General features: G+C 52.4%; 1 protein-coding gene and 3 non-coding genes across 5 annotated transcripts in view; all 4 read right to left on the bottom strand.

Annotated features, from left to right (window-relative positions):
* VAC14 (VAC14 component of PIKFYVE complex) overlaps positions 1-17,520 on the bottom strand; it is a 192,849-nt gene that overhangs the window by 152,297 nt on the left and 23,032 nt on the right. For both annotated transcript variants that reach the window (XM_065567507.1, XM_065567508.1), the window contains exons 5-10: positions 17,192-17,299; positions 16,301-16,410; positions 14,930-15,036; positions 11,237-11,371; positions 10,194-10,343; positions 2,842-2,902 (exon numbers count right to left, since the gene is read on the bottom strand). In XM_065567507.1, the coding sequence (XP_065423579.1) occupies positions 2,842-2,902; positions 10,194-10,343; positions 11,237-11,371; positions 14,930-15,036; positions 16,301-16,410; positions 17,192-17,299 (671 nt within the window). The remainder of the gene's footprint in view (positions 1-2,841; positions 2,903-10,193; positions 10,344-11,236; positions 11,372-14,929; positions 15,037-16,300; positions 16,411-17,191; positions 17,300-17,520) is intronic.
* TRNAG-GCC (transfer RNA glycine (anticodon GCC)) lies at positions 4,834-4,904 on the bottom strand. The gene has a single exon. It is a non-coding gene; the product is annotated as a tRNA-Gly (tRNA).
* Positions 6,502-6,572, bottom strand: TRNAG-GCC (transfer RNA glycine (anticodon GCC)). The gene has a single exon. It is a non-coding gene; the product is annotated as a tRNA-Gly (tRNA).
* Positions 8,060-8,130, bottom strand: TRNAG-GCC (transfer RNA glycine (anticodon GCC)). The gene has a single exon. It is a non-coding gene; the product is annotated as a tRNA-Gly (tRNA).

The raw sequence follows: 17,520 nt of genomic DNA, 5'->3' as shown, positions 1-17,520 counted from the left end.
TGACTGGATGGGTCACGGTATCTCTCAGCCATCAGCTTGTCTCCAATCCAGACGGAGAGCGACCAACAGCAGTTCACAGCCAGCAGCTGACTCAGTCCGTTTCCTAGTTGACCAAGGCCTTTGGGACAGAAATGGGCCAATGCGGACTGGGTGCAATGGCAGGGGGTGGGGAAGACTTGCCCTGCGGCCAGAGGGCTCATTTCCAGTGTCACAACACACCACCCGCACTAGCGACTGCAAAGAAAAGCTCCTGAGACTGACAGCATCAGCAGTGGCGGCTCCGCTCGAGTGGGCTTCCAAGTGACAGGCCATGAAACAAATTCTATTTAACATCTTAAGTGCAAAGTCCAAGGATGAAACTTGCATCAGCAACAGCTTAGGTATAAACAATTCACTGCACTATTACAGGGACACCGTTTAGTGGTCTAGTGCAGGGGTGGGCAAACTTTTTGGCCCAAGGGCAACATCTGGGTATGGAAATTGTATGGCGGGCCATGAATACTCAAAAAATTGAGGTTGGGTTGCAGGGGGGGTGAGGGCTTTGGTTGGGGGTGCAGGCTCAGGGGTGGGGTCAGAAATGAGGAGTTCAGGGTGCAGGAGGGGGCTCCAGGTTGAGTCAGGGGGTTGGGATGGGGGTGGGGGGGGTGTCAGGCTGTGAGGTGGAACTTGGGCTGTAGGAGGGTGCTCAAGGCTGGGACCAAGGGTGCAGGAGGAGGATCAGGGCTGGGGCAGGATGTTGGGGCATGGGAAGGGGTCAGGGGTTCAGGCGGCGCTTACCTCAAGCAGCTCCCGGAAGCAGTGGCATGTCCCCCCCACTGGCTCCTACATGGAGGCGTGGCCGGGAGGCTCTGCACACTGTCCATCCGCAGGCGCCGCCCCTGCAGCTCCCATTGGCCACAGTTCCTGGCCAATGGGAGCTGCAGGGGCAGGGACAGCGCCTGGAGCCCTCTGGCTGCCCCTAACCGCAGGAGCCAGAGGGAGGACATGCCACTGCTTCCGGGAACCGCAGCATGCACGCACGGAGCGGCCCCCAACCCCGCTCCCCAGCAGGAGCTCGAGGACCAGATTAAATCGGCTGGCGGGCTGGATGTGGCCTGAGGACTGTAGTTTGCCCACCCCAGACTAGTGGCTCGAGATCATACTGGAAACCCACGGTATGTCTACACTACCGACCGAATCAGCGGGGGACAATTTATCGTGTCTAGTCTAGACGCGATAAATCGATCCTCGAGCGCTCTCTCGTCGACTCCTGTACTCCACCGCCGCGAAAGGCAACGGGGGAGCGGCAGCAGTCGACTCACCGCAGTGAAGACACCACGGTAAGTCGATCTAAGTATGTCAATTTCAGCTACATAGGATGACCTTGGAACAAGTCACTTAACCTCACTATGCTTTTCCCCCTCCTGCCCACCTTCTTTGTTGCCTTTGGTTGTAAATGCTTCAGAGCAGGGACTCTCTCTTACCACGTTTGTACAGTACCAAGCACAAAAGGGTTCTGATATCAGGCAGGGTCTTTGGGTCCCCCATCACACCAGTAATGACGGGGGACCCATTGCAGATCAGCATATGAAATCTGGGATGGTATTCCCTTCTCCAGGAGAGATACCTGCCGCTCCCAAGGAAGGCAGTGGTGCACTGGGGGACGGGACGGGACACTCCAGGACTGGCCCACTGGGGAGTAGTTAACACGGCAGTGTAAGATTATCATCATTAACCTGGTGCATTTGACAGCCCATTGGCTAGTGAGTTTTCAGGCTGTGTTACACACAGGCGAGAAGATATGGCCCAGAGCTGCACGCACTGACACATACTTCACTTAAAGCAGGTGACAAGTCACCAGTGACTTTATGGAGGCTGTTGCTGCACTTACAGTCAAGCACAGGTGTAAGTGTCTACTGACTAAGGGCCTAGGACTGTAAAGGCACAAACACTGACAAGGGGACTCCGGCAGGTACAGTAACCCATGAGATGCGACTGCAGTTAGATTGTGTGCCTTTAAACTAGTGCAAGGGCATATTAACACCTGAGTTACAGTGACACTCTGTGGTGGGCTGGTGGTATTGCAGTCTTACCCAAGCGTAGAACGAAGCCTTCCTTTAAGCTGTGCATGCGTAACCAAGGTGGGACAGTATGGAGCTGACCGTTAATATGCCCAGATGGGCGCCCCATGGAGAGTTTCTGTAACTTCACCCCAGCTGTGCACAGCACAAACGTACAGCCGCTATTCCCACTCTCTCTCTAGGTTTCTAGAGCACACCCATTGCTGAGGGACCTCCTGGATGGAGCTGGGCTAACTAGACTTGCAATAGGCCAGTGATCTCCTTGGCTTCCCTACTCCCAGCCAAGCAGGCAGGGCTACGACTGAACTTACTTCGCCCTCTCCCCTCCTCTGGGAGGTCTCTGTGAATGGGGCCTGGAGCCTCCCCTTTTCAGCAGTCGGGTCTCACGCTGGGTGGAGTGAAGGTGCTAGCAGGAAGGCTGGGTCACGGTTCTGCCCCTGGAGTGTGTAAAGTGCTGATTCCTTCACCCCCTACAGAGAGTTCCTGCCTCACAAAGGCCCACCCCTCCCTCGAGCACGCCAGGCTCCCAGAAGGCCAAGTGTCTTGTTATAGTGGCCCCCAAAGGAGGAGTTTGGAGTCTGTCAGAACAAAGGAACGGGCATTGGCCAGGCCTCCCTCTGACAGCCCACCTCTATTGGTCCTGCAGCCCCAACAATGCCCCTCCATCCTCACCTGCACCGGTGTCCCTGCAAAGCCTCTCCCCGCCTCAACAAAAGGGAGGGGGGGTCTCACTGACCTGTATCCCATGCACGTCATTCTCAAGCAATGACCATTACTTTACCTGCTCACATTGAAGACACTGGCGCTGCTGAGGTTGGAATCGCTGGAGGCCTCCAGGCAACCTAAAGGAAGATCAAAGGGACACTAGTTAGACCCTGTGATGGGGCAGATTGAGACAGCGACTCCTACTCATCCCCCTGGCTGGAGAACAGCGCACTACCCTGTAAGTCTGTACAATGAGGACAGCCATTCAGGCCTTTGGAAGAGCTCACCTCCAGGTCCATCCCACACTGCAGCAGGCACGTTACATTGTGTATGGGCCCATGGGAGCCAGGAGCTCTGCCGTGGTCCCGGTGCCCTCTACTGAAGGAAGGTGGCCATGAGGATATTTTCACTAGCACAAGTTCGAGCTATAGCTCTCCAAGGCCACCTAGCCTAGATGTTACTCAGCCCAGCCTTCCTCCCCCTTTAGCCCTTACAGAAACGGAGCCCAGCCAGCACTAACAAGGCTTGCAAGCTGGTTTTCTAACTTCAGAAGAAGAAATTCCAACCTTGCCCCAAAATTAAGTTCATGGAACTGAACTAGACGATCTGGTCATTTCCCCAGCCAATGACTGATACAGCTGAGAACCGACACCTTGGGTCTCAGTCCAACTAGTAATGGGGCAGGGTGTCCCATCCCAAACCACACCACCCCATCTGCCACTGACCAGTCGCTCCATTGGCAGGCAAGGAAAGGCCTGAATGCCACGCAGGCTGACTTTCTCAGACTCCGAATTGGTCCCATTTGGGTCACGGAACAGGCATGATAGGAAAGTTCATACTGTGTAGCCGGTCTGAGGGTGAACCAGGCCTCTGGCTGCAGGGCTCTTAATACTGCACATATCACTAGGAATTGCACTGGTGTTTAAGCCATTCAATAATAGGCGGTGAAGGGGAAATATTTGCCTCCCTACACCCCTTCCGATTTATGTTCCAGCACCCCCCCCCCGCCGCTTCCTAAACCTGCCTAGCAGCTGCCTGGACTCTAACCCCGGTAATACAATTCTTTAGGCTGTGAGATTCTGGTTACATCATGAAATCCAGATCCAAGTCAGAGCCTTCCCCACCCTGGGCAGATCTGACTCTGTACAAAGAGCTGGTGATCTGACCGCTGTTCATTTTGCTCCTGATCAGCTCAAAGACCTGGGAGAGCAGATTCTGCAGTGCCCAAACCAGCACCCTGAGGGAGGGAGAGTGCAGCACCCGCTCTCCCATGGTTACAAAAGGCTGGCGGCCTGTCAACCAGCAACTGAAGCAGCAAAGCTGGTTGAAAACCTCAGCTGAGGAAGAGACGTCTGGGGCTGTGCATTTCACACGGCAGTCCCACACCCCTCCAGCTAGACTGGCGTACATTTCAAAAGGCTGCTCGTGCACTGGCCAGGAATCAAATGCTGGCTGCCCTCGTGACAAGCGAGAATTCTGCACTGAGCCACCAAGATCCCAGCTGCAGGAAAAGGCTGTACCAGTCGTTTAAGGACGGAGCCCTGGTCTATACAGCATTTAGATCAGTGAAAGAATTCTTCCAGTGACTTCGCTAGGGCCACGTGGGGAGGTGGATTAGTGACACGGATGGAAAACCCCGACCATCGATGTTGGGAGCATCTCTGGTACTCCGGTGGCACAGCTGCAGATGTGCTTCCATAGCCCCCAAAGCGCAGACAGGCCCAGAGGGCCTGGGACCCCCCCGGGCCAGGAACTGCTAGTCACATACACTGAAACTGCTACATCAGCAACTGAACAGAGAGGGGCTGGGGCCAGTCACGCGCCTGTGCCAGAGGTTTCCCTGGGGGTAAGGTGTGATCTACTGAGAACACAGCACCATGACAACACTAGCAGTGTGATTCACAGAGGTTCTAGTCTTTCATGTGAATGCTCCTCTGCCCTGGTGCTAGAAATCCGATGCAATAGGTTTCCTAATTGTTTAATCAATTCCCTGGAAAGGACTGACCAGGACAGAGGGTTAGGTTGGCGCAGGGCAATCATTTTAATTAAGAAAAAAAAGGCTTGCTCTTGCATTGGCCGGGAATCGAACCCGGGCCTCCCGCGTGGCAGGCGAGAATTCTACCACTGAACCACCAATGCTGCAGCTGGAGAAAACTGCGTCTCCAGCTGTTTTCTTCACGCTGCACACATGGTGACAGTCAGGAAGTATCTAGTTACAGTTCTGCTTTGGGAACATGGAATTCTGGCCTTAGGCTTCTTAACCCTTGCACCAGAAAGCGTGGAAACAAGAGCACCCCCAGGCTCCTCATTTCACTGTCTTGCTCTTCATTTTAGGGCCTTGATTTCACTGCCCGGCTCAGACAAGGACACGTCTGGCTGAACTGACAGGAGAGCGAAGGTCTCCGCAAGCCGGGATCTCTGCACTCCCCTGGGGAAGCGAGGGGAAAGGATTGTAGCCTGCAATCAACTGACAGCAAGTCTGGTTGGGCCACGAGTAACACCTGAGAACATGCAGGAGCCACATGACCAAACCCCTCCCCCCCCCGATGGTGACCCAAGCGCCGTGTGCCAATAGCAGAGGTTCCTGGGGGATAGGAAAGCATCCTGTGCGCGGAACTGTTGCTTCAGAAATTAAAACTGCCTCCATTGGTCTGTCTGAATGGATGCCCTGGAGGCCAACGAGAGCTCAGACCCCCCGAGGGTTATTTACTCACGTGTGTGAGGACAGGAGAGGAGCTGGGCAGTGTGACTCATACCCAGCTCCACCAGTGGTGAGTGTGGCACTGCCAACTAGGCACAGGCTGGCATGGTGCCATAGGTGTGAGCAGGAGGCTCCTGGGGTCTCTCCCAGAGCTGGCCACTGATTGGCTAAATGACTGGGGAGCAGCCCCAGCCATAAAACCAGGCTACTGTGGCTTACTCTTCTAGCGACCTCTCGGTTCCAGCTAAAAGCGGCTGCCATCCAACAGCTGCCAATAAGCAAAAGGCAGGTTGGCCGGGCTGCAGCCAGAGGAGAAAGGGCTGGGAGGTGCCTTCCCTGGCTGCAGCCCTGCAACCTCCCAGCTAGACTGGCGTACATATCAAAAGGCTGCTCCTGCACTGGCCAGGAATCAAACACTGGCTGCCCTCGTGGCAAGCGAGAATTCTGCACTGAGCCACCAAGATCCCAGCTGCAGGAAAAGGCTGCACCAGTCGTTTAAGGACGGAGCCCTGGTCTATACAGCATTTAGATCAGTGAAAGAATTCTTCCAGCGACATCGCTAGGGCCACGTGGGGAGGTGGATTAGTGACACGGATGGAAAACCCCGACCATCGATGTCGAGAGCATCTCTGGCACTCCGGTGGCACAGCTGCAGATGTGCTTCCATAGCCCCCAAAGCGCAGACAGGCCCAGAGGGCCTGGGACCCCCCCGGGCCAGGAACTGCTAGTCACAGACTGAAACTGCTACATCAGCAACTGAACAGAGAGGGGCTGGGGCCATTCAAGAGCCTGTGCCAGAGGTTTCCCTGGGGGTAAGGTGTGATCTAGTGAGAACACAGCACCATGACAACACTAGCAGTGTGATTCACAGGGGTTCTAGTCTTTCATGTGAAAGCTCCTCTGCCCTGGTGCTAGAAATCCGATGCAATAGGTTTCCTAATTGTTTAATCAATTCCCTGGAAAGGACTGACCAGGACAGAGGGTTAGGTTGGCGCAGGGCAATCATTTTAATTAAGAAAAAAAAAGGCTTGCTCTTGCATTGGCCGGGAATCGAACCCGGGCCTCCCGCGTGGCAGGCGAGAATTCTACCACTGAACCACCAATGCTGCAGCTGGAGAAACCTGCGTCTCCAGCTGTTTTCTTCACGCTGCACACATGGTGACAGTCAGGAAGTATTTGGTTACAATCCTGCTTTGGGAACATGGAATTCTGGCCTTAGGCTTCTTAACCCTTGCACCAGAAAGCGTGGAAGCAAGAGCACCCCCAGGCTCCTCATTTCACTGTCTTGTTCTTCATTTTAGTGCCTTGATTTCACTGCCCAACAGGCCATTTGCAAAAGTGCTCGGCTCAGACAAGGACACGTCTGGCTGAACTGACAGGAGAGCGAAGGTCTCCGCAAGCCAGGATCTCTGCACTCCCCTGGGGAAGCGAGGGGAAAGGATTGTAGCCTGCAATCAACTGACAGCAAGTCTGGTTGGGCCATGAGTAACACCTGAGAACATGCAGGAGCCACATGACATGACGCCCCGCCCCACCCCACCCCCTGATGGTGACCCAAGCGCAGTGTGCCAATAGCAGAGGTTCCTGGGGGATAGGAAAGCATCCTGTGCGCGGACTGTTGCTTCAGAAATTAAAACTGCCTTCATTGGTCTGTCTGAATGGATGCCCTGGACGCTAACGAGAGCTCAGACCCCCCGAGGGTTATTTACTCACGTGTGTGAGGACAGGAGAGGAGCTGGGAATTGTGACTCATACCCAGCTCTACCAGTGGTGATTGTGGTATTGCCAACTAGGCACAGGCCGGCATGGTGCCATTGGTGTGAGCAGGAGGCTCCTGGGCTCTGGGAAGTTGGCCGGGCTGCAGCCAGAGGAGAAAGGGCTGGGAGGTGCCTTCCCTGGTTGCAGCCCTGCAACCTCCCAGCTAGACTGGTGTACATATCAAAAGGCTGCTCGTGCACTGGCCAGGAATCAAACGCTGGCTGCCCTCGTGGCAAGCGAGAATTCTGCACTGAGCCACCAAGATCCCAGCTGCAGGAAAAGGCTGCACCGGTCGTTTAAGGACTGAGCCCTGGTCTATACAGCATTTAGATCAGTCAAAGAATTCTTCCAGCGACTTCGCTAGGGCCACGTGGAGAGGTGGATTAGTGACACGGATGGAAAACCCCGACCATCGATGTCGGGAGCATCTCTGGCACTCCGGTGGCACAGCTGCAGATGTGCTTCCATAGCCCCCAAAGCGCAGACAGGCCCAGAGGGCCTGGGACCCCCCCGGGCCAGGAACTGCTAGTCACAGACTGAAACTGCTACATCAGCAACTGAACAGAGAGGGGCTGGGGCCATTCAAGAGCCTGTGCCAGAGGTTTCCCTTGGGGTAAGATGTGATCTAGTGAGAACACAGCACCATGGCAACACTAGAAGTGTGATTCACAGAGGTTCTAGTCTTTCATGTGAATGCTCCTCTGCCCTGGTGCTAGAAATCCGATGCAATAGGTTTCCTAATTGTTTAATCAGTTCCCTGGAAGGGACTGACCAGGACAGAGGGTTAGGTTGGCGCAGGGCAATCATTTTAATTAAGAAAAAAAAGCCTTGCTCTTGCATTGGCCGGGAATCGAACCCGGGCCTCCCGCGTGGCAGGCGAGAATTCTACCACTGAACCACCAATGCTGCAGCTGGAGAAAACTGCGTCTCCAGCTGTTTTCTTCATGCTGCACACATGCTGACAGTCAGGAAGTATTTGGTTACAGTCCCGCTTTGGGAACATGGAATTCTGGCCTTAGGCTTCTTAACCCTTGCACCATAAAGCGTGTAATGGTGTTGCCAGCTATGGGTGTGCCGCCTGAAAGCCCTGTATGCACTAGAAAATTAGTTTGTTTATGACAGCAGTCATCTGCATCAGTTTGCCCTGACCCAATGGCAAAGAGGTAACGAGAACTAGGTGAACCTATTTTCAACACCTCTGCAGAAAATGTGATTGAGAGTCAGTGGATGATGGTCTTGATTGTACTCAAGAGCATTAACTGTTTTGGCAACAGGCACATCATAGGGGACCTGTTGCTGATTGCCATTGTTAGCAATACATTAGGTCATTTTCTTAATGTAGATGCTACCTCTGAGTGTGAAAAATCCACACCGCTGAGTGCTGTAGCTATGCCGACCTAACCCCCAGTGTTGACGTTGGTGTTCCTACACCAGATGGAAAACCCCTTTTGCCGGAATAGCCTGTGTCTACACTATGATTATGCCGACATAACTATAATGCTGTAGCTGTGCCGGTATAGTCCCTGCAGTGTAGATGCAGCCTCAGGCTCCAAACAGGATGAGCAGATCCTCTGTGCTGCATACTGTACAAACAGAAGCAAGATCAGAATGTCTCTCTCGACTGAGGACACAGCTGTGAAATGGCATTATACCGCATTTAGCCCACTGGACTGCAGCAAAAGAACGGAAGCCAGTGGGGAAAGTGTTGGCTTAGTTGATTCTGATCATTCCTTGACTTTAGCAAAGCTTTTGATACCGTCTCCCACAGTATTCTTGCCAGCAAGTTAAAGAAGTATGGATAGAAGCGGATAGAAAGCTGGCTAGATCGTCGGGCTCAACAGGTAGCGATCAATGGCTCCATGTCTAATTGGCAGCCGGTATCAAGCGGAGTGCCCCAAGGGTCAGTCTTGGGGCCAGTTTTCATTAATGATCTGGATGATGACGTGGACTACACCCTCAGCAAGTTTGCAGATGACACTAAACTGGGAGGAATGGTAGATACGCTAGAGGGTAGGGATAGGATACAGAGGGACCTAGACAAATTAGAGGAACAGACTAGGGACCGAGTGGCTAGGCAGCAGTTCTGCAGAAAAGGACCTAAAGATTACAGTGGATGAGAAGCTGGATATGAGTCAGCAATGTGCCCTTGTTGCCAAGAAGGCCAACGGCATTTTGGGCTGTATAAGTAAGAGCATTGCCAGTGGATCGAGGGATGTGATCATTCCCCTCTATTTGGCATTGGTGAGGTCTCATCTGGAGTACTGTGTCTAGTTTTGGGCCCCACACTACAAGAAGGATGTGGAAAAATTGGAAAGAATTCAACGGAGGGCAACAAAAATGATTAGGGGGCTGAAGCACATGACTTATGAGGAGAAGCTGAGGGAACTGGGATTGTTTGGTCTGCAGAAGAGAAGAATGAGGGGGGATTTGATAGCTGCTTTCAACTACCTGAAGGGGGGTTCCAAAGAAGATGGATCTAGACTGTTCTCAGTGGTACCAGATGACAGAACAAGGAGTAATGGTCTGAAGTTGCAGTGGGGAAGGTTTAGGTTGGATATTAGGAAACACTTTCACTAGGAGGGTGGTGTAGCACTGGAATGGGTTGCCTAGGGAGGTGGTGGAAACTCCTTCCTTAGAGGTTTTTAAAGTCAGGCTTGATGAAGCCCTGGCTGGGATGATTTAGTTGGTATTGGTCCTGCTTTGAGCAGGGGCTGGACTAGATGACCTCCTGAATTCCCTTCCAACCCTGATATTCCAGGATTTTATGATGGACCGATCTGCCCATCACACAACTCGCACATCTAATAAATGGGTCCCATGTCGCACCTCGCAAGTGCTCTGCCCATCCGCTCTCCAAGGCCTTGACTGGAATATGTCTGAACAGGCAGCCCTGGGATATGCAGGTGAAGCACCAGAACGTTAACTATTTGGGTGCCGTCCTGACAAAGCCAAGGTGAAAAGGGACTCACCACTGGAGGTCACCTCCTGCTGGGAGAGGGACTCCTCCTTGGGCTCCGTCTGGAGGCTCAGGGATTGCTTGCTCTCATCTGTTTCATCGTCTTCTGGGATGACCAGCTTCATCAGGCTCTGGTTACACACATTAGCTACCTCTTTGATGCCTGAGCAGAGAGGATGTAAGGAACACTCTAATCCAAGACGCTTTACACAGCACCTTAGACAAGCCACGGAGCAGGGACCCAGAAGAATATATCAGAACCATTCCCCCTCCCCTACCCCACATAGTTCCCACCCCGTCCAGTCATTACAGCATCCCTGTAAGCTATACATTCTGACAGCTGTCCCCTCACATTACTGCCCCACCCCTTTTTGGGGAAGGGTGGAGGGAACTATATATTTGTGGCAGGAAAGTTGGCTAATTCCTTGTGTCCCACCTCAGCAACCCCAAACCCAGTAGCTATCCTCTGCTCCCACCTCACACCAGAGTGCACAGCTGGAAATGTCTGCTCAGGTGACCAGATATGCCCTGTTAGGTGTTCAGATGTCAGCGCTCACACTCCAGAGATGGGACAGCTCATCCCGCTGGGAGGCAGTGCTTCAAGGGGACTCAAGCGTCACTATCGGAAGGGGCCGTTCCTGAGTTCACACCCTCATGCCCCAGAGAAGGTGATTTTCCCAGGCTAACCACTGACTGACTGACACCAAGGACCAGCAGTGGCCCCATTACACATGCAGTATGTGATTTCCTTCCTCCCCAACAGAGATCTTACCTATTTGGATTCCCCTCCTCCACAGGCCTGGTCATGTCATTTAAAACCACCTAGGGGCCTAAGGAGGGGTAAGATTGTAACAATCTTTGTTTCTTTCCCCCCTTCCACCAAACCCTCTCTGGCCAGGAGAGCCGGGATTAGTTCCCTGAGGAGCTTTGCCAATGCCCCCAGAATACCCGTACAGAGCTGCGTATGCTTGGTGACAACTGTATGACCAAGAGGAAGCAGAGACACTGGGGCTCGGCAGCAGTGCCTGCTTCCCCTGATCTGGGTAACAAGGATACTCTTCTTCCGGTCATCATAGGATAGGCACGGCAGAACGGCGGTCAGGATACCTGAGGAGTAGGGCAGCATCACCCGGCCAGCCAGTTGGATGAATTCCCTCATCCAGCACATGGCTGTCAGCTGAATCAGATCATCTGGAAGATAGGGACCAAGGAGAGCTGAGGAAGAGGCAGGTGGTACCCAGATGGATCAAACTCAACAAATTACACAACATGCACGAGATGACAATTGACTTCTGGTTTCAGTTTCATCAGCAGGGGTCATAGTGAGGGGTGCTCTCCCAAAGATCCATCCCCCAAAAGCCCAGAGTAGCTGGATGTTAAAAATGCTTAGTGAAAACGCTAAATGTAGACATGTGCTAGTGATCATTAGGCTTCAGTGTTAACCCCCATTGACATTCATGCGAACAGTACATGCCTCAATTTTAAGCATGTATAACAGGGGTCGGCAACCTTTCAGCAGTGGTGTGCTGAGTCTTCATTTATTCGCTCTGATTTAAGGTTTCGCATGCCAGTAATAAATTTTAACGTTTTTAGAAGGTTTCTTTCTATAAGTCTATAATATATAACTAAACTATTGTTGTATGTAAAGTAAATAAGGTTTTTAAAATGTTTAAGAAGCTTATTTAAAATTAAATTAAAATGCAGAGCCCCCCGGACGGTGGCCAGGACCCGGGCAGCATGAGTGCCACTGAAAATCAGCTCGCGTGCCGCCTTCAGCACACGTGCCATAGGTTGCCTACCCCTGATTTATAACATGCTCCTCACCACAGTAATTGTACAGCTAAGTCACCACCACAACACGTCGGCCCACGTATGCGCTGCATGCCTCCCTCCTTCCCCTGAGGCCGCATGGGGATTTACTGCTTAACTCTCCATGTTCTGCCGCAGAGTAGCAGCTGGAGAGCCCTGTCTGCAAACACAGGCAGACAGCATTGCACGGGCTCCCCCTCGGGGGGTCTCTTTCAGAACCACCAGGGCTGGGAAGGCTGCTTTAAAGAAAATTCTGAAGAAACTAAAGGAGCCAGCAGAAGAGTGAGTGCTGGTATGAGGTACCAGCCTGGCCGCCCACTTCCTCCCCCTTGGCCTCCAGCCTCCTCCACACTGATCCAGCCACCCGCTCACCAGCCATGTGAACACCCAGTCTAGGCAGGAACAGCCTCTGTTTGCGCAGGTTGTGTAAACCCCTGCTTGAGACCTGAGTAAGCTGCACCCGTCCGTGCAGATCACGGCTTAGAGCAGTTTACCCTGTCTCTACCCAAGGCTTGCAGCATTAGTGCAGTTAAGGCAGGGGGAGCTGCTGATGGCCGAAGTGGGGGTAAATCCCCAGCATAGAGGCCACACACACAGCAGGAAGCACGGAATCAAATAGAGCCCTTTGAAAGTGTTCCATCAATAACCTAATGAAACCAGATTCAGTTGCTCAAGCCTGGGTGCCACAAAGTTACACCGGTTTCACCAGAGGGGTTATTTGATAGTCAATACCAATTTAGACAGAGCTGAAGCTTGGCATTCTAAAACCGAGGCACACCTCGTTTACGGGCTTAGCTGGCGTATGGAAATTCAGAGATTTTAAATAGATACAATCGCTTTCAGTTCAAAATACGTGTGCCCCAGGGTTTGCACCATGCAATTAGATTGGTTGTAAAGAGATGCCACTTATGTGCAGACAAGCCCTTTCTCCGAGAGTACCAAAGCTGTCTGTCTGCGTCCAAGTCTTATACCTGCAGGGTCCACTGGATGGCACTTTGCCAGAGAAAAGCGTGCAGTATATTTCAGGGTTTATTTTTATTTCTATGTAGATGTTCAAAAAATCAGGGTTTTCAGGGCTCTCTGTACGTACAAAAGTAGAACGGTTTCAAACAGCACTCCTCTAAACCGCACTAGGGAACCTTTAGTGAGCACCAGCAGGGTCTACAAGGACCAATTAACGCACAACACCTTAGTAGGCTTTAGAAATCACAGCCTGTAGTCCACATCACTGCCCTGTGTAGACAAGCCCTTGGATACAAGCCACGAAGCAGGGACATCACCTATCTGAACAATCTGCATTGGGAAAGGGATGACGCCAACACGAATTGAGTAACCATTTTTGGCGGTTTTTGTATGGGGTGTTTTATCTGTTTATCAGGTAAAACCTAAAACGAGAAACCCTAAACATATTAATTATCTACGCCACAGAAACTCTGAGGCACTTGGGCCTAATTTTTCAGTCCTTTGGACACCTAAATTGAGTGGTGTGCCATGACACTTTGAGCAAGGCATGCAATTCTACAACGGCATGCGAGGACGACACCATTTTGTTTTACAAAGTGATAACCCCATACATGTTTGGGGTCTGACAGAAGCGTCCCATGGCCAGTCATATTCAGGGCTTTCGTGTTCTTGTGGAACTGAATCCTGGAGCATGCAATGCAGGAGTTGCAGACATAGACGACACACTACTGCCTAAATCTCTAAATAAGTGTCCTTGGTGCTGAGAGCCTGCAGATCCCATTAAGGGCTGTCTAGATTTGGGCACTTTAGGCACTGCTGGTTGAAGGGCTGGCCTAAGTACCTGGCAGAATCCCAGAGCCACATTTCCAGTGTAATGGATCAGTGATGTAATGCAAGCAGTAGTAATTCACAGGGGTGGCAGCATTCAAGGCTATGGAGCACAGCAGCATGCCCAGAGACCCAGACCTGCTGGCCATGCTTGCAATGCTTCTAGCCCTCTGGCCACTGCCTGAGCCCGCCTTCCAGCAGGGCTTCACATGGGCAGCTCCACGGTCTTTTCAGCTAATAAAGTCAGGAGGAACCTGTTTGAGCCAAGGCATCTTGCCAAGCAGAGGATTCTGCTGAGTGTGCGAAAAAGCATTTCCAAGCATGGGACAAACCAGGGCCTGGATTTGCCGCAAGGTCTTCGGTCACTCTAAAGTCACTGGTACAGCACTGGTGGAAGCCGTCCTGCTGAGCAATGACATTACTGAGGGATCCCAGTGTCAGGGGCAAAGACCCTGCTACTGTCGCTATACAACACTTGACACTCAGGCAGAAGGGGCTATAGAAACACGGCACCCTGTTCCATTTTACTGGTGGAGAAACTGACAACCAGTAGGCTACAGTGGTGAATCAACCTGAAGAGTGACCTGCAAAGGCACTCCCTGATGGCTTCACACTGTGACCATTGAAGGCACTGGTAAAACTCACCCAGTTCCATGAGAGGAGAGTGGGGGCAGTGGTGAGAGCTTGTGAATCCCGCCCCCTAACATTTCTAATTCCAGACTGTGCTGGTAGGTGAACGGACACTAACTGTGTATGGAGCCTGACTTACTGAACTCTAACACTGGGCTCCCACGCTTCGGCCAGGAATGCAATTCTCCGCCAGCTTTCAAAGAGCTTTCCAAGTATATTCCATGGTGGGAAGATCCCCAGGACAGGATTTTCAGAAACCCACACAAAGCAGCTCATCCTCCCTTTGAAAACACAACCCCTGTGTAAGGCCTGGCGCTGGTTCAGCCAGGAGCGAACCGTGACCCAAAAGAAGTGCTGTGTTGGTCTGGGATTGTAGCCTGTTTTCCCTGGGGCTGGGGATCTGTCGAGGAGAACCGTGCCATCTACACCATTAACAGACTTCAGTGCTGAATCAAAGGGTTTGGTCACAGGCACAGGGACTGTGGCTGCCATCCAGCATGCTGGGCTTTGCACACTCACCAGAAGCCTGGCAGTGAATCACTAGAATATTGGCCATTTCCGCAAACTTGACACTGGAAGGATTCTTCTTGATCTCTTTAAGGAACTCCCCGAGGGCCACCTCACACCTGCAGGGCGGAAGGACACCCAGTTAAGAGATTTATTCTTAGCCTACAGAGCACAGGGACACACACACCAACCTTCCTGGGTACATATGAACTGACACCAAGAGCCCAGGCATCCCCAGTTACATGCACAGACTCACTGCAGCTATCTTCTGACCCTGGTCAGCACTCGTCCCAACAGGGGGCTTGAGTGTTTCCAACGTCGGGCACATGCCTGTGAGTTATCCACACTCAAGTTAATTCCCCTTGAGTTAGGCCCAGCTTGAGAGAGAGCAGCCGCATTACGAAACAACACTGGCTGCACCGACCAACTGTTAACTGCACAGACCAGCTGCGTCCCCACCGCATTACTGAGCTGCGGCAGCATGTAACCTTCAACCCACGTCCCCTGCCAGGCCAGCTCGCTTGAATTTACAGCACCCCTGAGCTCGAGATGTGTGTGTGGGGACAGGAGTCGGGTTAGGGGCTACACTCCACTTATACCTCAAGCTAACTCTGCAGTGAAAACAAACCCAGGGTAAGCTGCTGCCTCACTGACCCAGCAGTCAGCCCCTTGCCTCTCAGACGCCATCTCTGCCTGGATCAGAGCAGCGGGAGAACCATGTTCTACATCAGGGGTTCTCAAACTGGGGTCGTGACCCCTCAGGGGGTCACAAGGTTATTACGTGGGGGGGTCGTGAGCAGTCAGTCTTCCCCTCCCCCCAACCCTGCTTCGCCTCCGGCATTTTGTAATAGTGTTAAATATAAAAAAAGTGTTTTAAATTTATAAGGGGGGGGTGTCACACTCAGAGGCTGTTGTGTGAAAGGGGTCACCAATGCAAGTTTGAGAATCATTTTGCTCTGCACAGCATAACTTTGCACGTATGGAGCTTGCAAGGTCATGGTGTATGGAGGGCACCATTTTGCTCTTCCAAATCCCATCCTCCATCCTGGGAGGAAATTATTCATTAAAATGGGGTCATGCCAGCAACAAGTTGGGGAACTGCTGCTCTACAGTCAACTCCGGCCAGAGTGAGCTGGGAGCAGCAGCACGATGCTGGCCTAGAGACTTCAGCCCATTTATTAAGACAACCAGTTTGCTCCACCTTGCAATGCACGCTCCTTTGCGCCTTTGTGACATAGCTCTGGTTTGTGCACAGTGGAAGAGACTCTGACTATGGAGCAGACAGCAGCATTTCACCCCAGCCCCAAGGCAGGGAAATCTGCGCATCTCCCACCAGCCCCCCACCGAGTGTTTACCCAGTGCTCCGCACACACCCCCACTCACATCTTCCGGATCTCTTTGCTGTTGTCTCCCAGGATCTGGAAGAGTCCATCCAGGATCTCCGGCAGGTAATCCAAGAGATTAATGTCAGGCACTGACTCTAGCACCAGGATCTAGCTCAGGGAAGACAAGAAACAGTCCTAGTGAGTTTCAGAGAAGACTAGAAGTTAAACAAACCAACCACCCCAGAAGGATGCTTTGGTGCAGGAGCAGTGAAAAAACGGAGGGGCACATAAACTTGGCGACAGTAGGTGGTACTGTAAAAAGCACGGCTGTCTGAGCTGGGGGTGCTGGACTAGATGACCTAACGGGCTCTCCATCGCAAGGGGCAGTGCGGGCCAATGGACTAAGTACCAGGGAACGTGGCAGTTCTCATCCCAGCTCTGTCACCATGTCCTGTGCACTAGTCAATCCACGACACCTGCCCCATCTGTAAAATAGAGGATACTTATCTACCCACCAGGCACTGGAAGGGCTGTTTGCTCTCTTACTTTGAACGTACAAAGCGCAATGCAAGTTAGGCATGTGCTACGTGTTTGCATTATCTTCTAGGACTCTACAAGTCCATGGCAACAGGAATGCACAGAGCTAATCAGCCAACAGCTATGGCCAGCTGCAGGAAATAAGCCAGGAGTGACTTGACCTTTTAAGGAGCAAGTGAGTTTGAGGACAAGACAAAGTGAACCTCATGCATCTGCATCCGCTAAGTTAGTGCAGGACACGTGCCTAGACGCTATGATGGGCACACTGAAGCCCAGCTGCAGCGCAGCCACCGCTGTTTGATAGCTTTCATCAGGACAAGAGCTCGACAGCCCTGGGCTGCAATCACGTCTCCCCTTGCTCGAGCCTCAGCAGTGGAGCAGACGGCACAAGTGCTGTGCCAGGTGCACTTACCCAGGAGATGATGAACTGCCGGGCATACTGGTTGTTGGAATAAATCCTCTCCCGCAGCAGCGGGATGAAACCCACGAGGTCAAACTTGTTACTCTCAGTCACGATGTCCTAGGAAACAAACACCATTGGCAGACGTTAGGGCAGTGGTGGGACTCACACTCACACACACACACACACCCCAGCGCTCAGACCCTATGCACCAGCGCAGGCACCAGCTGGCCACTTCCTGTTTTTAGCAAGTTGGGGGCTGAACATATTTTAGAAAGTGAAAAGTCACCCACAGCGATGGGGCTCAAACCAGCTAATTCTAGGCCCGGGCGAGGACTCTC

The sequence above is a fragment of the Chrysemys picta genome, chromosome 14 (genome assembly GCF_011386835.1).
Source record: "Chrysemys picta bellii isolate R12L10 chromosome 14, ASM1138683v2, whole genome shotgun sequence".
Taxonomy (NCBI): Eukaryota; Metazoa; Chordata; order Testudines; family Emydidae; genus Chrysemys; species Chrysemys picta.
The sequence above is the reverse complement of the archived record's forward strand: the minus strand, read 5'-3'. Positions and strand labels throughout refer to the sequence as shown.